General features: G+C 43.0%; 1 protein-coding gene across 1 annotated transcript in view; it reads right to left on the bottom strand.

Annotated features, from left to right (window-relative positions):
* Window positions 1–1,820: 1,820 nt before the first annotated feature.
* CNGA3 (cyclic nucleotide gated channel subunit alpha 3) overlaps window positions 1,821–24,851 on the bottom strand; it is a 36,009-nt gene continuing 12,978 nt past the window's right edge. The window contains exons 3-9 of the mRNA XM_061988502.1: window positions 20,203–20,319; window positions 15,227–15,397; window positions 13,403–13,456; window positions 8,937–9,068; window positions 7,009–7,116; window positions 6,001–6,107; window positions 1,821–3,341 (exon numbers count right to left, since the gene is read on the bottom strand). Coding sequence (XP_061844486.1) covers window positions 1,933–3,341; window positions 6,001–6,107; window positions 7,009–7,116; window positions 8,937–9,068; window positions 13,403–13,456; window positions 15,227–15,397; window positions 20,203–20,319 — 2,098 coding nt within the window. The 3' untranslated portion in view covers window positions 1,821–1,932. The remainder of the gene's footprint in view (window positions 3,342–6,000; window positions 6,108–7,008; window positions 7,117–8,936; window positions 9,069–13,402; window positions 13,457–15,226; window positions 15,398–20,202; window positions 20,320–24,851) is intronic.

Raw genomic sequence — 24,851 nt, 5'->3', positions numbered from 1 at the left:
TTAGACAGCCAAGTCTAGATGGCTTCTAGGCTGATGGTAATAGAAGTTTAGACATAGTCCAGGTGCAGACACCTACTACCCAATGGTCCTTTTGCCAGTGTTGCTGGCAAAGCTCCATTCCTCAGTCACTATCAGATTTGTCTTTCTCACCAGGCTCAAAAGTGTCAGCAGGAGCGGGGCAGCTGCTTACCCAGAGATGAGTCCTTACTCTGAGCAGCGGTACTCAGTTTGGCAAAGCAACCACTTCTTTTCATTTCAGTACCATCTAATTAAACCACCCTCTTCTCGGTGGGTTTCTCACCAGCCTTCCAGCAGCCCAGCTATTCCCACATGCAGTTAGAGCTCCTGAGGACAACTGAAGGGCAGAGCACTGCCCGTGGATATACCTAATGCTGCGGGAGGATCCAGCCCCCATGGCATTGACGCTGAACAGCCCCTGCTACTCCATACTCTCAGAAGTCAATGGGGTACCAGAGGATAAAAAGTAACACCTGGGAAGCTACATGACAGAAAGATACTGTACAGCAAAAAAAGAAAAGCTAGTGTTTTCCCAGTGAGGGAAGAGTATTACAGACACCCCCTTAACGAGAGGGAGAGAAGCCTGGAAAGAATCTGGAAGCAGTGGGGTGGTGGAGGCTGAGAGGAGTGTGCAAGGGGCAAATCCTGAGGTTGCAACATGACAGAGCAAGAAACCTCTGTAGCATTTTGCCCAGCCTTTGAGATTCTGTGAAAAGTCACAGGAGACTGAAGGGACCAGACCTGTGTATTCACCTCAGAGCCTGACTATGGGCAGAGATTACTCCGCAGAAAGCAAAGCAGCAAGCATGGCCACTGGGCTCCTGTCAGCAGGACCTGGGCACATGCAGCCTCTGTTCTTCCTACTGTTGGTAAACAGGTAAGGGAAGTGGAGTAGGCATCCCTAAATGAAACAAAGAGGAAGACACACTGGCCCAGTAGCAGGAATGACTGCAACCCAGGGACAGCCTCTCCTGACAGCCCATGCAGTGTCTTTGGCGGTGCCCACTTTAGGAGTGGGAATTCACTCAAGACCCTACTACATATAGGAGCTGCACACATCATGGCCCTCTCTTCTCTCCCTAGGTTTAGTGAAGCCATATTAACACACGTACCTCCCACCAGCAAGCTTTTGAGGACTCCCAGGGCAGGGTTCTACCTGTGGGGATGGGGCTGGGCTAAAAAAACCCACAGAAAGAGGGTCTCTCCTGCTCTCTCCCCATGCAAAGCAGCTGTGGAGCAGCAAAGGCTGTGGCAGAGCACACCAGAAAGGAGGGGAAGGAGCGCTGCTCCTCCAACAGCATGTTCCTGTGTGCAGTACCCAGCTCATTACAAAGACTCAGAATAAAGCCTCTGCCTGAACGGCTGTTTCATGCACACACAGGGTGATGCCGCAGAGGCCAGGTAGGTGCTGCTGCTCAGCTGCAAGCCAACTGTTCATGCACACGCTTCCCTGTGAAAACCCAAAGGTTTAGAGAAGCCCAGGTGTGTCCGTGCGCTTCATCAGCTACTGAGGTAGCAAGGCAGAGCATGTACCTTATCAGTAATCTTTAAACCCTTAAAAAAATCATCCCAATCCCTTCTACTTTAAGTACAACGTCTTCATAACACAACGTGCGTGGGAAGAGACAACGAGCTACACGGACCATACACAACAGACGTTCTGAGCGTGACCTGTAAGAAACTCATTCCCAGTGTGAAAAGTACCCGAATGCCAGACCGAACCTCCCACTAAGAAGACAGGGACAACATTCTATTTACAAGAAAATACTGCTTCAGTTAAAAATGCTAAAAACCATTCTCTTGAGTTCATATAAAAATAATGGTGTCTATGTATGCACACACATATTTACATACATTTATGGCTTTCACGTGCTTTCAACCTTCTTGAAGAAATGAGGAAATACAAACACTCCTTCACTGCTTCTTCTCTCCCTCAGGTTTTTCAGGCTCTGCTTCTCCGACTGACAAGGTGCCGCTACCGTATTTTTTCACTCGGGTTTCTACTTTGGAGAGTCTCTGCTTCACCTTCTGTTGAGACGAGGTGTATTCTGCCAAGAGCCTCGCAAACCTGGACTGCAGCGTATCCAGAGCCGTTTCAAGTCTTTCTATCTTTTCTTCCAAATCTTTCGGGTCAGCTCCCGCTTTTGCTGCTTCCTCATCTATTAAATTGTCTTTCATCAGAATTTGTCGCCCTTTCTCTTCCAGAGCCTTTTTGGCTTCCGGATATTCTGTGAGGGCTTCCATTAAATCGTCTTTAGACAAACAGAACAAATCAGAATAACCGATACTCCTGATGTTGGCCGTCCTCCGGTTGCCAGATTTGCTGCCTTTGATGTTGAGGATGCTGATTTCACCAAAATAGCTGCCATCGCTTAGGACTACGAACTGGGTGACGCCGTCGTCGGCCACCACGGCCAGTTTCCCTTCTTTAATAATGTACATCTCTCTCCCGATATCTCCCTTTTTGCAAATGTAGTCACCAGGGCTAAAGACCGTGGGTTTCAGTTTCAGCACCAGCTCGATGAGAAGCCCGGCTTCACAGTCCTGGAATATCCGCACTTTCTTCAGCGTGTCCAGGTGGACGTTGATGGCGATTTCGGCCTTCAACTTGTCAGGCAGGTTTTTGAGAACTTCCTTCTCGTCCACCGTTTTCTTGTTGGTCCAGAGGTAATCGAACCACTTAATAACCCTGGCTTCCAAATCCTTAGTCACTTTTCGGAAATGCATGTACTGTTTGATGGAATCCACTTTGGCCTGGAACTCTGCCCTGGAGGCGTTCATGTTGGAGATCATGGAGCCCACGTTACCGACGATGGTGGCGAAGATCAGCACGCCCACCAAGAAGTCGATGACCACAAAGAGATACTCTTCGTCTTTCACCGGGGGAGGTGTTTCCCCGATGGTGGTCAGCGTCAGGGTCGACCAGTACAGACTGTAGATGTACTTTCTCGACAGGCGCCCGTACTCCGGGATGGACACATTGGGGTAAACCCAGGAGTCGGTTCCAAAGCCGATGAGCTTCGAAATGGCAAAGTAGATACAGGCGTTCCAGTGGATGATGATAAGGATGTACAAGACAAGGTTGCCGATGCGAAACATGTTTGGGTAATTTGTCCTAGTTTCAGTACGGTCAAAAAACTCAAAGAGCCGAGAAATCCTCAGCAAGCGGTTAAATCGCAGCTCGGGGTAGTTCAAACCAAGCTTCAAATATGCCAGGTCTGTTGGCACAAGAGACAGCACATCCAGCTTGAACTGGATCGTTTTGGTGTAGTGATCTCGTAATTTCTTTTCGTCCTGGACTAGCAAGCCTTGCTCAAGGAAGCCTTGGAAGAATAAAAATAAGGATTTTACTTGTTAGAAGGAAAACACCATCAACAGTACCGAGTCACTCACATTACAGACCTGAGAATGTTATTGCTTGTAGTGCTCTGCACACATTGATCCACCACCAGTTCATTTAGTGAAAAATATTTCATTGCAAATTGAAATATTTCTCTTGAGTTTATTTATCATGATAAAGAGCAATGACTCTGTTCCGACCATGGGGCTCCCTGCAGTTTTCTTGCATATTTCACCACGTGAAGTTCAACAAGGCCAAGTGCCAAGTCCTGCACCTGGGCCACGACAGCCTCAGGCAACGCTATAGGCTTGGGGCAGAGTGTCTGGAAAGCTACACAGAGGAAAAGAGGAAAAGAACCTGGAGGGTGTTAATTGACAGCCGGCTGAACATGAGCCAGCAGTGTGCACAGGTGGCCCAGAAGGCCAATGGCATCCTGGCTTGTATCAGAAAGTGTGACCAGCAGGGCCAGGGAAGTGATTGTCCCCCTGCACTCAGCACGGGTGAGGCCACACCTCAAATACTGTGTTCAGTTTTGGTAGTCCCACAACTACCATGACTCACAGCAGCTTCTCTGCAGTGGATTCCTGCTTAGCTGCAGGGCCAGTTTCACTGTACTTCACCTATTTGTGGACTGTGCACTGTGAAGCAGAAAAGATTCACATCTCTCAGCAGCTGGTCATGATTAGCATAGCCTGCGTTTTGATCTTTCAAAAGGTTTTACTACAGGACTTCGGTTCAGTGAGGGGACAAAAAAAGAGCTGAGGGGTTTTTATTTCCCTTCAGGAGAAAGGCATTTTCAAAGTTACTTTTAATAATTGTGAGTCAGAAATTCGTCTGCCTGGACAGCTTGTAATCCCTGATATGCAGGGGATGTTTTGCTTTTCTCTCAGTGGAGTTTTCCTCCTGACTGGCCTACTGAGAAAACAGTTGGATGTCTCCACTTGTAATTGCAGCAAGTATTTTGCAGTGCATAGGCTGATCCGTGTTCTTGAGCCTTCAGAGGTACAAAGCAGCCCTGCAGTTGTGCTGCTCAGGCAGCCTTTCTGTGACAACTCTTACTTGGATACAGTTTGCTGTCAGGTCTCTTACCACAGTTTATGTCTTCTCTGAATTTAAAAAAAAACAAATCATCATCACTCCATGATTCTATGATTTTATGAAAGTCTTTTGAATGAAGAAATACCAATGTAGGAAATCCTGCTTAGTAGCTCTCTCAATAGAAACACCAAATAAATTGCAACCCATTTTCCCCAAATGAAAAGGAAAATCGCATCAGCTTTCACATTGGACACAAGAGGAATAGCACAGCTCTGGGGAGGAAAACTGGATTTCTTTATGTTGTGTGGAAACAGATTACAGCAGTCCATGATACTTGCTTATTCTTGGTATTTATATAAAAGCATTGTCATGAGTTGTGTGCTTCCCAACATGACAGCATTTTTAGCCTCTGCCTTGTAATTATGTTTGCAACTTGTCACAAGCCATAATGAACATCAAGCTCTAAGCAGGATTAAAACAAAAAAAAAGAAGAAAAAAAAAAGCAAAAATCAAATCTCATCTGCATAATGATCAGTGCAGTTTTGGGCTCCTTGAAGGGCCATTTTGGGGCTGCATTCATACCAGTAAATAGCACAAGCCAGGAAACATTTTCTAGCCCTGAGACCAGCCACCACGACAGCTTCTATTCACACACAAGTTCTCCCAGCCTGCCCCAAAAATGACACCATGAACAACAGCCAACTCCTGCTGTCCTTCCAGCTACACCCAAACACTGTCCGAGGGAATGCTAGCTGCCATCAACCAAAGGGCCTGCACCAAAGGACTCTAGCAGTTTAATGGTATAGGTCAATCTATCTCATTGCTTACACTTCTAATACAACCTTGTTTAGTTTAAAGGAGATATCTCTTTTAAGGCTAGACTCTGTATTAGCTGGGCACACTCAAGCATGAGACCTTCTTGGCCTGTCTGGACTACAGAAACAGGGAGGAGAAGCTGATGAGAACCACTTCTCGCGTGGCATGGTCCTCACAGATCCTTTAGGGTCACACTTCTTTCAGGAAGGTGGGATCTAAGCAGAGGTTGCCTGGGTTAATCCCATACCACCAGCCTTCTGGGTTAAGCCTGTACCACCACCAGGCAGTGGGAGACCCAGGCAGGTCCTCAAACACAACTGGTGGCAGAGGGCTGCAGGCTGGAGGCCAAGAGAGGTGCCAGACCTTGCAGCTTACCAACTCAATAATCCCTTCTGAGGGGGATGCTGCAAAACTTGGCAAAGAAAGCAGCACTTGTGAGGTGCATTTGTTTCCTTGCATCCTCTAATGAGCACAAGCAATATATCATGCACATAGTGATGATGATGTACAATGTGTCTTCTTCTCCCTTCCCCAGGCAGCCTGTTACAGTGGCTGCTCAGTCAGCATTTGGCATACCTATTAAGCACCAACCAAAATGAATTTAGAGACAAGTGAAGCACTGGTGTTAGGATATTCAGCCTTAAAACAATCCCAGGTGGTCAGACACTTCATCTTCCCAAAGCCTCCACTAACGGGCCCTGCTGGGAGATGGGATACTGCACTGGTCAGACCTCACAGCAGTTTCTGTTTCCAGCCTTCATATCTGTGCTGTATATGAAAACACTCACCTGTTCTGAATCTGACAAACATGTCAAAAACATAGATGATATCAGAGCCATAATCCAAGAACAGCCATAATTTAATGTGGTCGACTTGCAGTTCATCAAAGCAGGCTCTAAAGAAACAAAGATGATTAAAAAATCACACCGAGTGCATAAGCAGAGAGCTTGCAATGTAGGTCCCAGAAGCATGTTGGTGCACATTACCAGCACTGCAAAATGAAGGGCAGTGTACCTCTATGCCTACACATCTGAATACTAGAGCTGTGTTTAAACAGAGACTGCAGTCTTTCAGAACTGAAAGGCATTTAGGCCAGGAGCAAAACTCAAAACATCTACATGCCACACAAGGGCACTTACGGAGGGAAAACACACATCCCTACAATTAAACATGCAGCATATGTCATGGGATATGCATTTCTGTTAAGATAATTCTCAAATAAAAGATTTGTTTCTGAGAAAGCCATCCTCATCTCTCTCTGCCATCTGACACAGCCCAAGTGAACCTTTTCCACAGCGCCCCATTACTTCGACTCAAACTGATTTCTGCATTTTACAAGGGAAAATAAATACTGGAGTAAAATCTTCCTGCCATTCGGACATCTACATATACATGACTCAGTTAAGATGATCCAACACCGCCCACACCGCTCCCTTTTCTTCTCTACTGGGTGATAAGACGACCAACCTCTGCCTGGTTACTGAGCCTGCGATGGCCAAGGTACATCCCTGCAGGTAGCCACCAGGTGGCACACAAAGGCCACAGCCAGAGCTCAGGAGGACGCTCATTGCCGAGTCAGAACAAAGTGGTTTTAGACCAAAAAGATAGAAAGAAACATTGGCCAACTATTCACAGTGGTATGATATCATATATCCCTGAGGCTATAGGAACTGTACATCTTCTGTAAACTGTAAATCACCTCAAAAAGACCGCAGGGAGAGGAGGATGAGTTACGTAGGAGACATCATGGGACACCGAATTTAAAACCTAAAATTGTTATTAACTGAAATCCATACCTGCACACTAGCATACACCAGTTGTAGAACACGGGTGCAGCAATGATGGTCAGCCAGTTGTAGTACATATTGCTTGAAGGATCTATCACAAAGATCTCTTTTTTCTTCCTGGAAAGTAAAACGTGCAGATTTACACCGGAAATCTCCCTCTTCTGGAGCCTGCTCATCTCACCATGAACTCACAGCTGCCTAAGAAGAGAAAGTATCCATGCAGGCAGCTCCAGATGAGGTATCAAATATTAGCTTCACCTCATCTGAGTCAGCTTTGGAAAAAGTTGAAGAGTGGGGGGAAAAAAACCCACAGCCATTCATATTGCCCAGGCTGAAACCCCACAGACATTCATATTGCACAGACTTTCTGCATGTGACCCCTACTGAAAAAAAAAGTTAAATGTTTATAATTTCAGCTAGAAGTCTATAGTCTATTGCTAGAGAAAGATCCTTCCTTTGCAGATTAATTCTGAGGTTTTGGGGAAATCCTATTATGGAAATGACTGTATGAGCACGCATTTAACAAGTAAATCGCACCTGTGTTCAAATACATGTTTGTGGAAGTAAGATTCTGTGCATATACACACACACACTGTGTTAGTAAAACTAAAACAGGTATTCTTAAGCAAAACCAAATTTCAGGCATTCACAGTCTTGGCTCCCTGGGCAGGGACACAACAAAGCTCCTGAGGCCTCACAACAATGAAGCCTGGAATTTAAGGAAGATTTAAAGAACAGTGTGGCTAATGGCACATGTTGAGAATGCTGAGAAGTGGCCTCCCCCAGCACAAGAAAGGTTGAAATATGGAATAGACAATAATTAGGCATGTTGAATGTAACCAGAGGAACATGTACTAGTGGATTGTGAGGTCCACAGCTGCAGAAGTTAAACAGTAACATGTGGCAGTGTGATCTGTGTAATGGTGTGGGGAATATGGGACTGGGCAATACCTAGATATGTATTAGTGTGGCTTTTCCTGATCTCCAAGCATGGATGTATATTAAAGTGTAATGATAATTTATTTCATATTTGTGTGTACTTCAGGGATTAACCCTGCTGTCAACCAATAATGTAAGTAAAGGAAGCAGCTTCAATCTAAAAAGTATGTATTTTACCATCTTCACAACAGATTTTGAGCTGTTCCATCTAAAAGAATGGTCAGTACCTCAAAACTGGTAACCATGAAATATGGTCTTCATTTGACAGAGTACACTACTTTGCACACATTAAAACATTTCTTTGCTGACATGTTTCAAAACACTTTCAGCTGCTGCAAAGCTCAGGCTTGCACTACATAGTAACTGAAGCCAAAAGAGAATCCTTAGAGCAAAGGCTTTCTCATCAAACAAAGTCTAAAGCATTCACCTGATCTCATTTTGTTGCAGAAATACAGCACCTCCGGATCAGCAAAAGCAAACTTCAATGATCACTGGTAATGAAGTGCACCATAGTAAGTAATTAAATATGCTGCTCAGTGCACTAACTAAACGTTGTAGATCTGTAATTTTCTATGTGACTTCTTTTGCTCTTTGTCCAAAACAGACTTTTGGTTTATCTGCTCTGAATCGTAATAGATATTCTAGATCGATGAAAAGCCTGTGCAGATCTGCAAAGCAGGCTGCTCTCCTAAAACTTCCTCATAGTAAAAAAAGCGATCCTCAACATCGAATCAAAGTAAGCAGAGGTAGCTGAATTCCCTTTTAGTGACCTAGGAAGCTGTTTGTGATGGCTCCAAACACTGGTCTTAAAAGATGGAACAAGTTTCCTGAGCAGCTGCATCATTCCAAAGGGGAAGACATATTAAAAGATCTGACAGATGAACATTCTGCAGCCTACAGAATGAAAATTGTTGTAGAAGTGTTACGATGAAATGCCCATTCCATGCTTTGTAGTGTAGGAGGTGTGTTACAAGCACACATTCATTCTTCATACTTACTCTTCTTTTTTTTTATCATCTTTTTTGTCATCTTTTTTGTCATCTTTCTTTTCCTCTTTCTTTTCCTCCTTCTTTTCCTCCTTCTTTTCCTCTTTTTTCTCCTCTTTAACCTCTTTCTTTTCTTCCTTTTTGCTGTACAACACAATGCAAGGCTTAGCAATATTATCAATATTCTAGCAGTTAAGGGGAAGGGTAGATGTTGCAGTACAGGAAACTAGACTAGACTTGGGATAGAGCACAACAGGGATCCAGCTGGTAAAAAGGGTTTGCAGGCTGAGGCTTCTCAAACTGACACCATCACACTATCACATCAGGTAACCAGCTGGCTGATTTGCTGCATTAGTCACCCACGGTTTCTTGACCTTTTCAGACATCAGTGTACCAGGCTGATTTTAATTACATGCTTCCAGTTTGTTTCATTCTTTAGAGTTCAGGCATTTAAAAAGAAACCTATCAAATGATAATACAATTTGAAATTGCTCAACAAGTGTCTACATTCTTTGCCTACCCAAAAACTCACAGTGACCATCTGAAGCTTTAGTGGTAATGAAATGAGGCTGAATTTCCTCTCACAGTTCTTTAAAATCAACATAGCTGTAATTAATTCATTTCCTCTGGCTTCAGCAATTGCCTTGGAGAAAAAATCATGTCAATGTTTGAACAAAAGCAGCAAATATAGAGGAAAGAGATGTGTCTCATTTAACTACACAAGTAGTAATATTATAAATGCTTTAGACTTAACGTGCTGAAGTCAACCTATTTTAGACCTCTAGAATAGAGATCTACTGTATCTACAAGATAGTCCATACCTGCGAGATGACTTGTGCCTCAAAAGCATTTTTCTCCTTCCATCAGCTGTTAAGGAAGAACAGATTGCCTTGTCCAGATACAGGTGTCTATGTCTGGTCAGAGGAGCATTGCCTAAGCTGCTCTCCCTTGCCACTGTACTCAATGCGTGGGCATTAAATACAAAGTTCTATCCTTGTAAACATTGATGGGAATTTTGACTAGACTTAATAGAATCATGATTGTCCTCGTGTTTACTGCTTTCTTTTCATGCAGTAAAATATAGATCATTTGATATCCTACCATTCCACAGTATCCAGTACAGAACCAAGCCACCATATTTAATTCCAAATATGGATTTTCATACTGTTCAAGTAGGTACAGCCTTTAGTTCATTAGAATGTGATAAGCCAGACATCGAGATGGATCTGACTTCCCCCATTCTTAGGTTTGTCTGAACAGAAGAGTCTTGAGCTATGTTAACTTATGCAGACAGGCCCACATATCCTCTTCAAAACAGAAAAAAAATAACATCTTTCCCAAGATTCTGTCAATACTTCATGTCAGAGGTAAATTTGCTACATGCATTGGTCAAGAATCACATAAGCTGAAAAACTGCACTCACTTGCACATGTAGAACACCCATCTCCTGGGATTTCCCTCTTTTGTATTTGAAATTTCTTTACTCCTTTAAGTAGAAAAGACTAAATGTCCCTGACCCTACAGCTTACATGGATAATGCATAAATAAACATAACTCTCCACACATAAGGTCTGGTTTCAATGAGAGCTGTGGACTCCTACTCCCATGGGAGCTCCATGTTCTACTCTGAACTGCCAAGATGGGGTCTGACTGTCCCCTTGCACTGATGTCAATGCAGGACAAACTAGCTCAAGTGATGGCAACATCCCACAGCAAAGACAGAATACATGGTAACGGTTGAAAACATGCTGCCTACAGGATTTGAACCAGCAGGTAAAAGGTTTAGCCAGCTCACTTGTGCTTTTCATGTAAACTTGGTCGAATTACTCAGATTACTTACTCAAATCAATTACTCACTGTGAATGGCAGTCCTGTCTATGAATGTGCTTGTTACAGGGAGAAAGAAACACACCAAGGGAGAGAACAACAGTCACCAATTTTAAGACAGTAGTGGCTTTCACCCATCTGCAATGAGCACCTGTTCTAATTCTTACCCTTAGACATTGCCATGGTGATGCAGCACCACAGTGTAATTTGGGGAAGTCCACAGTCATTTGCTAAAAAATGCTGAGATACTACAGTCCTCCATGTCCAGGGGAATACCTACCAAGCTGACCAACACCACGGAAACCTTCAAAATTCTACACTGCAAGGGAGCATAAGTGGAGGAGAAAAGAACCTTTGGGTTGACCAGTCTTCTACTTACACATGTGTCTCAACGACAAGCAGCAGTTTTTCATTCACTAGGGCTGATTTCCAGACGGCAGCAGGAACTGCTGCTCAATTATTTATTTCTCTACCACTGACCCCCTTGGACTTTCAAGACATCTCTTTCAGATCTGTCCCCAAAACTCCTTTCTATTTAAAAAACATTCCAGGATTTCACTGCTCATTACTACGGATGATGTCTGATGCAAAGGCCAATTCACAGTTGCTCTTGTTAGCACTAACATAGCTCCTCAATACTTCAAATGTCTGTGATTCTTACCAGAAAGAAGAACTATGAGTAACATGATTTTTCACTGTACATTTGTGAGTGTTGTCATGCTGGGAAAAGTAGGTTTAAACAAAGAATCGAGCAAAAGGCCTCAGTGGCGGTGAACTTTGGAGGGTTTATTTTGACAATTCCAACTTCCTCCTAAGTTTTGTTTTTAGAAAGAGAAAAAACATTATTTCACACAGCATCTAATGCCAATACTTCATTTTCATTGGCATGAGATCTCCTACAAACTCATCTGCCACCTACAGGTATCTTTCATAAGTGAGATTCTTCTATTTCTGTGCTCTCCATTCATCTCTGTATTATGGTAACTCCTAGCTTCTCATACTCCCACCTACTTGTAGTCTGTTGTTGGAAGCCCCTCAGAGGAAAAGCTTGGCTCGAATCAAAGGCTTGAAAGCATCACCTACAGTTCCACAAAGGCAGGCACTCTTAAGTCTTTATAATAGTGAAAAACTTATAGCTTTAAAAAGACCTGCATCTTTTTTTTTCTTCATCCATACCACTGAGCAAACTGGAATCCAGCAACTCGTAAAACAGTTGTTTGTGCCTGTCCTCTTTGACAGCGAGACACTGGCATTCTGTATTTCCAGCACCTTAAAAGGAGCATGCATCCTCAGACTTGGAAACCATGTCTTCATCAGCCCCTATAAAAACACTGTCATAATCCTTCAATGAGTCAAAGATTTGCATTTTTCACCTGTCAAGTAGTCTGCGAATCAAGTACATTTCAGCCAGGCAGGCAGGTAGACAGACAGGTGTTGTCTTCATTTAAAAACAATTACACATTAGAAGGATGAAAGCTTTGCCCAAGGTGCATGAGTCATTCTCAGAAACGGAGTAAGAAAGCAGTATTTCCATCCTAATCAGTCCTTTGGGCCCTGACTAACAGGCTAAACCCCAGGCTTTCAGCACTTCTTTTTTACACCACTCTAAATAAAATTCTGCACATTTCTGTCACTGCTCACTACACACTCATTTTCCTTTTTAATAAAAGTTATGCATAAACAAAACCAAAAAGTTGCTCCAGGAGCAGTAAGACCTCTTGTTCAGGCATGTGCACAGAGGTTTTGCAGCACCACCTAAGATGTTCCATTTGAGCCAGCCTGTGATGGAACTGTTTGGAACAAAAATGAGTTTCCTAAAAACGCTTCTGACACAATCAGATTCTTTTTAATTTGCCTGTCACGACGTGTGAGAACAGATCTGCTGCTGGATGCCTCACAGCTGGTATGTCCTCAGATAGCTGTGGTCTAAGGCATGCAACAGACACTGGTGTTGCATGATTTTAAATTACAGGATCACTTCATCCTTTTCCAGCGATTTCTCTTTGGTGTGACACCACAAAATATCTTGTCTAATACATAAAATAGATTCCAAGGGACAGGTTCTGTCAGAGCTTCTGTTCCAATGCAAGCCTTAATATGTTGCCTGCCACACTCCATACATCTACACCAACATCTGCTGAACTGAAACAGACATTTTTCAAAAGATGGTTAGTGTTCATTTAGACTGCACCCATGAGTGTTTTTTTCTTGGTACCCTGGTCAGTATCCCCTTCTCATTTGACAACCTGAAAATTTTGATGCCCTTGATTTGAGAAAAGGGACTGGTATGTTAAACGAGGGAAATCACTATTAGAAAATTAATACACAAGTCTCATTTAAAAACTGAAGGATTAATAAATCAATTGGCAATGCAGTAAAATCAGCCAGCTGAACTAGAGGAGCCAGGGACTAAATGCTTAATTAAATTCACTCCCCGAGAGGTAACGGTAACTTCAGACAAAAAGAAGTCCACAGGGATCACGAAGGATGCTTCCCATACTAAGAAAACTAGACCTTTCTTTAGAACTAAACTATATTCTTAGGAAAGGCTTAGGAAGAGATAAGGAGTTTATGCTACAAACGGTACTAGGCTGGAAAGGGAAAGAGAGGAGCTAGTAGTAGCAAGGTGTTTGGAAGTTATCAGTACTTACTCTTCGTTGGTGTTGTTGCTAAAGTTGACATTAAACTTGGCCAAGGGCCAGTGACTGCAGCAAGTTAAAGGAAACACATTAAAGAGTGTAAAGACTGTTGGTATTTCATACACGTGTTTGCCAACATGACTTACTAGCTTCTCACATGTGCACTGATAAGATTAGGAAGGTCAACTCTGACTGCAGTGATAAGCCCCTTTGCATAACCATTTCAAGGCACCAGTTTCTTTTCACCATGTGCTTGCTATAAGCATTTGTGATCACATCTGATGTCTCAAGCTTGTTCTCAGGCATATTAGTGCATGGCAACATGCATCTCACTATATTTAGCCCCGTAGTCATTTGGCTACTATTTTAAGCTTTCTTCAATCCTTTCAAGTCTTCTTCACAGATGCAGTGTCAAGGCTTGTGGATAAGTAACAACCACACTTACCACTGCTCCAGAATGAAGATAGAACAACTAGGAGCTACTGTCACGTGGTGACAGTGTAAAACTGAGAAGGCAAGGATGGATACTGCCAAAGTCACTTCTAATAGCCTTATACAGAGGTTTTCTTGTTCCAGGATCACTGGTGACCTCTCTAGCAGTTGCTACTGATGCAGCTATCTGAAAAATCAGACAACACTCTGGCTAATTCATCAAAATGTGGTTTTGAGCTGCATTTCTAAGCCCTAGATCAAGTGAAGATAATAAGGCTGTGCCAGATCACAATAAATCAAGGTAACCTGTATCACGCACAGTCCTTCAAAGGTTCTTGCTTTAATCTGAATTACTAGCTAAGACTTTTAAGTGGGAAAATTTATTACTTGCTTTTCTACCAATCTTTAACTATGAAAAAAAATATAGAAGTCTACACTTCAAAGCACAATCCTAGAATCACAGAATCATAGAATGGTAGGGGTTGGAAGGGACCTTTAGAGATCATCTAGTCCAAAACCCCTGCAGAAGCAGATTCACCTAGATCAGGTCACATAGGAACATGTTCAGGTGGGTCTTGAAGACCTCCAAGGAAGGAGACTCCACAACCCCTCTGGGCAGCCTGTGCCAGGGCTCCCTCACCTGAACAGTGAAATAGTTTTTTCTTATATTTAAATGGAACTTTTTGTGTTCCAGCTTCATCCCATTACCCCTTGTCCTGTTGCTAGATACCTATTGTCTTGGGATTTCATTTTCCTCTTTTAGTTGAAGTTAAATTTAAAACACTGTTGCATATATTTGTAATGTAATAATCATTCATCAAGTCAGAAGACTTTAAGCACTTAAAGGTTTCTCTTACAAGCCTCTGCTGTTTTATTGAAAACATTTTAAGGTAAGACTGAACCTGCTTTCTATACCAAAGACTGAGAATATGCTAATAAGCCAAGGTAGCCTTCTGTAATGTGAGCAGCTGAACTCCTGAGGAGGGGTAATAAATCACTGCCACACTTTGCACAACTGCTTGTTTAGAGTATCCTAACACTTGCAGATAACGTGGTCCTGAAAAGCCACAAATTCCTGAAATACAAATTACATTCATCCTCATTAGAGGAGTCCAGCAACATCAAGTTGTGTGGGTAACATATGATAAAACTACAGTTCTGAGAAACTATTCTGCTTGAAGCAGCATGATCAAAATTCTTTACTTCAAGATCTTTGCCACAGTGTGTTTGAGGGGAAAGAGAAAGTCTGCTGAAAGCCATAATGTGAAATTCCTGGGTAGCATTGGACACTGTGTTCATCTCCCATGCTAAGCTCCTTACCCTCTTCTTAAAATAAAACTCAGAGCCTAATCACCAACAAAATACCACAACCTCAGTCATCTTCGTTTAAACACATCTTCTTACCTGTTTATTCCCCCAGGCCGCCCCAGAAAGGAGCGGATGTTACTTTGCCTACTGGACACCTCTATGAGCTCTGGCCCTCGGATACGTTCTAGGAAAGAGTCAGGTCTTTGGTCTTCATGGTGCAAATGCCTTGTGGCCCATGACCTCACCGAAACGACAAACCGTGACAGCCTGCAGGGAACAGACATACAACATTGAACCAGACAAGAACATCAAGTGGCTTATATCATCCCCACAAAGAGCATCCCAGGAGCATTTTGCTCCACTTCTCCACCTGCCACAAAATTAAACTTGATGGATTAACTGTGTGAACCTAGCCACTTCCCACAATACCATGTACCACCTTTTGCAGCGGATCAGGAAAGCATCTCACACACCAGCTCCTTGTCCACTGTATCAGCACTGCAGGAGTAACAGAGGAATACTCTTGCCAAGTAGGGGCAAAAAAATATTTGAGGTGGGGCAGCTGACTTTTGAAAAACTCCTGACATTATGTGACAGTGCAAGAATCCTGGACTGACAGAATTAGGAGATACAAAATACTCAAAGGTGACACGCTCAAGGGCTGCTATACACAGCGGAAACATACTGAATAGCTGGTGAGGGAGCATGGACTTTGAAAGAAGCAAGGATAAGAATTAAGCCTCTTTCCATGTGACTGGCTTGAGAGTTGGGCAGAGAGGAACCTCATGAGGTTCAACAAGGACAAGTGCAGAGTCCTTCATCTGGGAAGGAACAACCCCACGCACCAGTACAGGCTGGAGGTTGAACTGCTGAAGAACAGCTCTGCAGAGAGAGACCTGGGAGTCCTGATTGATAATAAGCTAAACATGAGCCAGCAATGTGCCCTCATGGCCAAGAAGGCCAATGGCATCCTGGGATGCATCAAGAAGAGTGTGGCCAGCAGGTCAAGGGAGGTTCTGCTCCCTCTCTACTGTGCCCTGGTGAGGCCTCATCTGGAGTCCTGTGTCCAGTTCTGGGCTCCTCAGCTCAAGAGGGACAGGGAAGTGCTGGAGAGAGTCCAGCATGGGGCCACCAAGATGATCAGGGGACTGAAACATCTTCCTTATGAGGAAAGGCTGTGGAAACTGGGGCTGTTTAGACTAGAGAAGACTGAGGGGAGATCTTATTAACATTTACAAATATCTAAATGGTGGGTGTCAGGAGGTTGGGGCATCACTTTTTTTCTGTGGTATCTAGCAACAGGACAAGGGGTAATGGGATGAAGCTGCAACAAAAAAATTCCATTTAAACAGAAGAAAAAACCTATTTCACTGTTGAGGTGAGGGAGCCCTGGCACAGGCTGCCCAGAGAGGCTGTGGAGTCTCCTTCCTTGGAGGTCTTCAAGATCCACCTGAACATGTTCCTATGCGACCTGATGTAGGTGACCCTCCCTCTGCAGGGGGGTTGGACTAGATGATCTCTAAAGGTCCCTTCCAATCCCTACCATTCTATGATTTTAAAGGTTCTGTCTGGAGACATACTACACAGAATGCATATGACACAGAAACCTGTCTACTGCATAGGAAGCACTCTTTCCTCATCCTAAATTTCTAGCAGAACACTGAAATAAGCAAAAAATTACAACATGTAACAAATTTCTCACCATCTCATTATGTATCTTTTTTCTCTACCCACTATTCACATTAGTGTCATGGTTTGACATGACAGCCTTTTCTGGTAAGGGGGAAGGGGCTGCAAAGATGGCTCCTGCAAGAAGTTGCTCACAACTCTCCCCAGCTCAGAGCCAGACCCACTTCTGGGGCTGAGCCAATTAGACGCCTCCACGATCACTTTTTAAGAAGAAGCCGGAAGGGGAGGTGTCTTCCTCCATCTTCTTTCTTGCTTCTGCCCCTTCTTCTCTCTTCTGGCTGGTGGTGGTGCAAGGAGTAGGAACAGTGAGAGAAACAGCCATGCGGACTCCAAGGTCAGCGATGAAAGGGAGGAGGTGTACTGTAGCAGAGACTCCCCTGCATTCTATGGAGAGACCTGGTGAAGCTGAGATTTATTTTCATTTCTTTAAAGACCCCGCATCAGCAGTAGAGACTCATTTTGATAATGAGCCCGCATCAGGGGCAGAAACTCATTTTGCTAAAGCTGACCCCGGACCAGGGGCAGTGATTCACTTCATTAAAGGCCCCGAGCCAGGGACAGTGATTTTGGCCGGAGGAGGCCTTGTCCCGAGGAAGGGACCCTTTATCACTGTGGCCGGAGGAGGCCTTGTCCCGAGGAAGGGACCCAATATCCACAGCCGCAACTGTGGGGAGGAACCCACGACAAAGCAGCTCATTAAACTTATGCCCAGAAGAGGCCTTGTCCCGAGAGAGGGACCTTGCAACTGCAGAAACTGCAACCGCGGTGAAGAATCCACGTCAGAGATATTCACCAAGGACTGTGTCCCGTGTGAGGGAACCTCTATCGGCAGAAGCCGCAGCTGCTGGGAACAACCCACACCAGAGAAGTTTGTTAAGGACTGTGTTCCGGGGGAGGAACCCCGTGTTGGAGCAGGGGAAGAATGCCAGGAGTCGTCCTCATCTGAGAAGACAGAAGTGGCAGTGCCCATCTGTGAGAGACTGACCACATCCCCCATTCCCTGCCCCCCTGAGCCGTTGGAGGGGGGAGGAGGTAGAGATATCGGGAGCAGTGAGCTGGGCCCGGGAAGAAAGGAGGGATGGGGGAGGGAGATCTTAAAGTGCTGGTTGTAATTTTCTCATCATCCTACTCCCTTTTTGCTTTTATTCCATTCTGTTTCTTGTAGAATAAACTTTCCTACTTTCCTCTCTAAGTCGAGTACTGGAGTCTGTTTTGCCCAGAACCATAATTGGCAGTGAGCCCTCCCTGCCCTTGTCTCAATCCACAACAATCTTGCTTATCTTTTTACTCCCATTTCGCTGGGTCCTCCGCCATCTTAACGAGGGTGGGGGTGAATGGGGGCATCGAGCGAGAAACTGTCGTGGTGCTGTTGTGCTAGCTGGGCCAAACCACGACAATTAGAAATCCTTGCAATGTTTTCTGACAAAAGGAACACACAGTTCAAAAGGAAACGTGTTTCTGAAAAAACTGAAAATAACAGAAACTGAAGTCTACAGAATTGATTCTATTTATTACCTACACAACATATTGTATCATTTCCTATCAGCACTCTAGCTTGGACAAGTTGGTTTTAAGTCAGATTTGCCAAACATGGCCTCGAAAACAGCATAATGAAATCCTGAACAATGCTTAACTTTTTACAGAGGCCTTGGGCTACCTAAGGAAAGCTCTTGACATTCTCTGCATCGGTTTATTTTACATATGCTCGGAATCCACAGAGGTTGATATGAACAATTTGTATCTTATGGTAAAGTACTTCTGCCTCTTGATTGCAGTTCTCAAGGGCTGTAACTACACTTTCTCATAGATCATTCTCTGGTTCTCTTACCCTGAAATATAAAGGACAAAAACTGGCAGGAATAATATTGCATATCAGAAATTTTTAAAGGGTATTTCTGCTTCTTTAGTGCTATTCCAAGATAGCATCATATAAATAATTTACAAGTGCCAACATTAAGAGAATTCAAAGCCTACCAAGAACAAAAAAAGCTCCATGTAGAATTCTGAGATTATTTAACAGATCCCTCCACCTATTCAAAAAACACTGTATAAAATTGAGCTCTCTTTGCCTGAGCAAGGCTCTGCTTTCACATAAGGAGGGGTATTGAAAGCTACTAATCTTCTTACATAGAAAATAAAGCATTTTGACAAGACCTGTTTATTTAGGAGCAAAGAGATTTTATCAGGCTGAGAGCCTCTCTGTTTGAACAAAGAAATACAATTTTCTGGTTTCTGTCATGCTGTATTATTTTCACACTTTTGTCTTTTACATCTCGAAGAAAGCTACTCAGTGAAGTCCAAGCGCTGTTGTCTTACGTCCTTGAGAATTTGCATTCAAGAGGCATGTTACCATAATATTCACGTTGCTAAGCATTCATGTTTTCATCACAGCCTTCCTTGTATATCCAAGAGCACAAGTAACTGTAGCTCTATGCACACATGTGTAATTCAAACTATCCTGATAAAAGGTAAAGAACAATATAAACAAAGTTTCACTTCAGGAATTTATGTGAGGGGTGACCTCATTAATGTTTACAAATATGTAAATGGTGAGTGTCAGGAGGATGGAGTCAGGCTCTTCTCACTGATGTCCAATGATGGGGCAATGGGTACAAGCTGGAACACAAGAGATTCCAAAGAAATACAAGGAAGAATTTCTTCACTTTGAGGGTGACAGAGCACCGGAACAGGCTGCCCAGATGGGTTGTGGAGACATTCAAAACCCACCTGGATGAGTTCCTGTGTGACCTACTCTAGGAGGTCCTGCTCTGGCAGGGGAGTTGGACTGCATGATCTTTCGAGGCTGCTTCCAACTCTTAAGATTGTGTGAGTCTGTGATTCTGTGAAATGGTTGACTTGAATTTTGCTGGCTAAGGTTCACATTCCCTTAGAAACATAACTGGATTGTAGAAACAGAGAAACTTCTGCACTCCCAACACAAGAGTTCCTGTCTCCTCCCTTGCCAGAGTTATCTACCAACGAGGGAATGGTCATTATGTCTTATTTGATAGGAATCAAACATTGCATCAGCAATCAGCCAGAAACAAATGTTTATCCATTTACGTTACCATCTGGCCTCCCTTGGTGCATTTCCTCAGTGTTCCATAGATTTTCAGATCTGATCATGTGAAAATCATTTATTTTTTGTTTTCATATAAATCTGTGTGGTCTCATTTGGTACCTCTAAGATTCTGTAACGTTTTTGTAAGCAATGAGTAAGCGATGAGTTCAGAATCAAGGTCAAAAGCAGCTTCTGTTACTTTTTATCAACTTTCCTCAGCTGGCCTTCATCTGTTTCCTTTGCTTCTTTGCCTCCAAATCGTCAACAGTCTCTTTCAACAAGGTAAACTTAACAGTGGAAGTAATATATGTTAGCACGTTACCTTGCCATCGCTCCCCTGCCGGTGAATGAGCTCGTCTGGGAGCCAGATACATGTCTTCCCTCCACAGAAATGACTCTCTGCAGTTCTGAAGAAGCATCCTCACACAGGGAATGGGTTCTGCAAAAGCAAACATTTTTATTTATAAATTCCATATGGCCTCCAGCAGACTTCTCCCCATCTGATCCTTTCCACCATTACACCAGAAAATAATGCAGCAAATTGTCCTCTTCCTAATAAAAAGGTGCATATTTGGTAAGCATAAAGCTAAGCCTATATTCCTGCTTTTCTGGAGCCATGCAACGTGGAAAGTCAGTGGAGGCTCTGCCATCCATTCCAGTAAGCTCCAAAGCTGATTCCTTACTGGTCAGTATTATTCTGGTGCGCAGATACACAATCATAACTGTGTATGCATGTTTTCTACTCTTAACATCCTCTCCCATAAGGTATCAGCAGCTTTCCTTCTACACGGAGTTCTTTCCTAGAAGGCTTTAAAGTGATTGCCCACTGCTTTTCTCAGCATTGTTCTCCTAGACATTGTTTGGGTTTAAAAGTCTGAAATTTTCACCGCTGTGGTTCCCATTTACAACTCAAAGCAAATATGTATCTCTTTTTGCTTTCATTCTTGCTTGCACTGGAAAGGAGAATGGTGATTTTACAGTAGTCAGTCCTAAGCAGCACCATTTCTGTGCTCACACCAGCCTGTTGCTGCCAGCTGCACAACTGCAGGCCTAATAACATTCACTTCCTTACTGAAATGTCACCTACTGCAGAGGAAAACAAGCTGCAGATCCTCAGGGCTGCTCTGGCAGCAATGAGATGAGGCACCACAGGCTCAGGCTGAGGTTCTCCAACTCAGACACGGAAAACGCTGAAACAGCCCAGTTGCACACAACTGCAGATCATGATTACAACATTAAGCTTACATGCAATGTATGCCAGCTCCTTTGAGTTCCCATAATTGTAAGACTCCTTACTAGCACTGAAAGAATCAGCCTTTGAGAAAAACAGACAGAACTGTAGCCTTATCTTTCAGTAATGGAGTTTTGAAACTGACCTCGTTGGAACTGGACTCTACAAGGGCTCACTCTGGATTTTTTTATGATTTTCTCTGTGTTTTTCACTCTTTAGTATTCACTTTCACAAGACTTTGTCACAACCATTAAGGATCATTTCCCCGCCCCCTCTCCTTTTGTAATGCAAACGAGAACTCTCCCATGATTCCCTTAATCTGTATTGCCAGGAAAACATTGACTATAATGATACTGGCAGTATCTTCCTAAGAACTGGCAACAGCATTTTGGATGTCCACGAAAGGATAATTAGCAGCTCAATGTTGTGTGTACTCACAGCTGAGAAACTGACAAAGAGAGAATTAAAACTATTATTTCTACACAAAGAACCACACTAAAAAAGATAGGTCCCAGAATTCTCAGCTTAGTTAACTGTTCTCCTCTTCTAATAAAAAGACACCAATAGACACAGTACTTAGTACTGAATAACTTTTCTAACCCAGTTTGTGTTGTGGGTGCTGAGAATACTGTAGATACCCAAGTTAATCTGGGTTCTAGTGGAGAATAAACAAACTCATGGGACAGAAATCCATCGTGGATTACCAGATACCCAGAGCCCATATTCAGCTCAAGAAGTCTCCTCAGCTGGATGCTGGGAGAGTGTTAGAGGAAAGTATGTTGCAGATACTTTTCTCTTTTTTCCTGGAGCATCTGCTCACAGACCTGCTGGAGAAAGGATAGTGGACTAGTCAGTCTTTAAGACCACACTATCTGTTTTGAAGTCCTTTTATTCCTTTTTACAGAAAAAAAATACATTCTGTGTGATCTTATGACAGCAATAAATCCTAATATTGCTTTCTAGGTTCTTACCAGTTATTGAGTCCTGATAACATGTTTTTAAAAGAAGACAGGAAGAGTTCTTAGAAAACTACTTTAACTGTCACAGTGCCCATGTGGGAAAAAAATCTGTTTTGCAGAACTGCAAAGCCTTTCACAGAGGCTTAAGCCAGGGTCTTTTATTTCATATTTGCATGGATGAGAAGTTTGTGTTCAATCAGTGACTCGGATAATGAGGAGTATCTCACTAAGTTGCAGTAACTCAACTGCTTTTAGTGTCCGTACGTTACAGGAGTAACTATGACTCTTAAGACAGGATCATAGTCACAACCTGGGCTCAGCTGCAGTGACCACACCTCCTCTCGGTTAACCAAATCTAACATTTTGTAAATACATTCAGGATTACCTTACCAAAAAATGTCCTATCAGTAACATGTGTAGACAACTCAGGAAAATCAAAATCATTTTGTGGAAACAGTACTATGATGCTTTTTTCACTTTTACAAATACAGCTTATGTGCATCTGTAACAGGATCAGAAAACAATATAGTCACAGAATGGTAGGGGTTGGAAGGGACCTCTAGAGATCATCCAAATCCAGCTCCCTGGAGAAGCAGGGTCACCTAGATCAGGTCACACAGGAACATGTCCAGGCAAGTTTTGAAGACCTCCAGGGAAGGAGACTACACACCCTCCCTGAGCAGCCTGTGCCAGGGCTCCCTTACCCTCACAGTAAAACAATTTTTCCTTGTGTTTAAGCAGAACTTTCTGTGTTTCAGCTTTCATCCATTACACCTTGTCCTGTCACTTCATAAGGAAGATGCTCCAGTCCTCTGATCATCTTGGTGGCCCTGCACTGGACTCTCTCCAGAAGTTCTCTGTCTCTCTTGAGCTGGGGGACCCAGAACTGGACACAGGACTCCAAATGAGGCCTCAGCAGGGCAGAGAAAAATGGAAAGTTAACACAGAGGACTTCACCAGGCAACTCTTAAAAATGCACCTGTCCAATGTTACACAGCAATCACAAACATTTTTCATGCAAGTGAAAACATAAATCTAAAATGAACTCTTCCTTCCATTATTGTAATTCCCTATTATAAAACTCAAATCCTCATTCCCAACTTTCCTTAACCCTGCCAGATAACGCAAGAGGCCTTATTTGTCAGACGGTTTTACATTGATGCAGAGGGACAGCTACAGATGAAGCTTTTGACATAACACCATCAATGCATGTGGCATAGCTTTTTCTTTGCTTTTACACAAATGGAGTCATTCTCATCTGGACTCAGAGTGTTTGGTATCTACAACAAAACACTAACCACTGCCATTAACTATCCAAGGGCATTACACGGTCTGGAATCAACACAAGAAGAGAATGCACAGTGTGCCACAAAACAGAGAGCAATTTACAAAGCAGAAACATCAGTAGATGATTGTGCCTCCTTGGCTTATGCTGCAAAATATTTCATTTCCCTAAGGGTAGCAATGTCACTACATATCTTAGAGGTAAGATATCTTCAAGGTATCAAGGGGAGCAAGCTCTGGGAAGGACATTAGCATCTATCCCTTGATTTGGCTCCAAATTGGCATAAAGATCTTCAAGCAAACCATAGAAGAACATTTTCACCTAAAATGCAGGCAAATAATCCAGATTTTTCATTTAGTAGCAATTGTTTTGAAGTTCTGATTAGTTAAACAGCAATTGCTGAAGTCCTTTTGAGCAATGGCTATGGGACAGCCTTCAGGGGCAAGATTTGTCAGTGACCTGAATTGGGGTTTCTAATATCAGTTGAGTATCTAAGTTCCCGTTACAGTCAGTTGCCACCTACGGGCTTGATTCAGCTGCTTCAATATAGGAAGGACTCAATTAACACTTGAAATACCTCAAAATACTTTACCTGACCTCTCCAGAGCACACAGGTCTCACCTGGTATCCACTATCTGCAGCTAAATGCTTCAGATACTCTGTGGTATTTCAAATAGCTTTAGATATCTATTTTAAGGCAACTAAATACCTCTCATTACTGACATGGCCAAACAAGCCTGAAGAGCTATTCAACTTCAGGGTAAGCTGAACAGTTCCCCAGACACCACTGACTCTTAGTACTGACCACATCTCCACTCATGACAGCAGGAACTTCAGCACCTGCTCACATAAAGACACTGAAATCCAGATGTCTACAAGGCACAGCTGGATCTGACTTCCAACTTTTCCATAGCCAGCCTGTGTCCAGAAGCTAATGTGCTGCCTGTCCTATCTGACATATTTTTATACAGAGGCTGGATTTTAAAAGTGAAGAATCATTTATTTTTGTTTTGTTGATTCTTGTTTTAATAAAATGAATCAACTACACTGTAAGGATAGGGGTGCATGAATCACCTACTCCAGCATACTTGAGAATGACAGCTTAAAAGACCACCAAGAGCCTTCTTTTAACTGTTTCAGTGAATGCTTTTCCTTGATAATACCTCATTCTACAGGACAGCACTTCAACATATCCTTAGCATTAAGCATAAACTTAACACCCACTGACTTTAAGGAGAACTAAGTAATGTGCTTAATTGCTTCTTTGAGCTACAGCCAACAGGAGTTAGAGAAAGATAAAGGCAAAGGAGAAATGCTGATACTCTAGAAAACCTGAGCTTCTTTATGTCTGTTGTATATTTTACTATAAGACATCAAAGAGCTAAAATCTGTCTTTTGTTTCAGATGTAATTTAAACCAAATCTGAATTAATGTGTATCAGAATTCTACGAGTGGTATTACAAAAGCATTTCCTACACTTAGTAGCTATCATTTCA

This window comes from Colius striatus, chromosome 1, assembly GCF_028858725.1.
Source record: "Colius striatus isolate bColStr4 chromosome 1, bColStr4.1.hap1, whole genome shotgun sequence".
Lineage (NCBI taxonomy): Eukaryota > Metazoa > Chordata > Aves > Coliiformes > Coliidae > Colius > Colius striatus.
The sequence above is the reverse complement of the archived record's forward strand: the minus strand, read 5'-3'. Positions and strand labels throughout refer to the sequence as shown.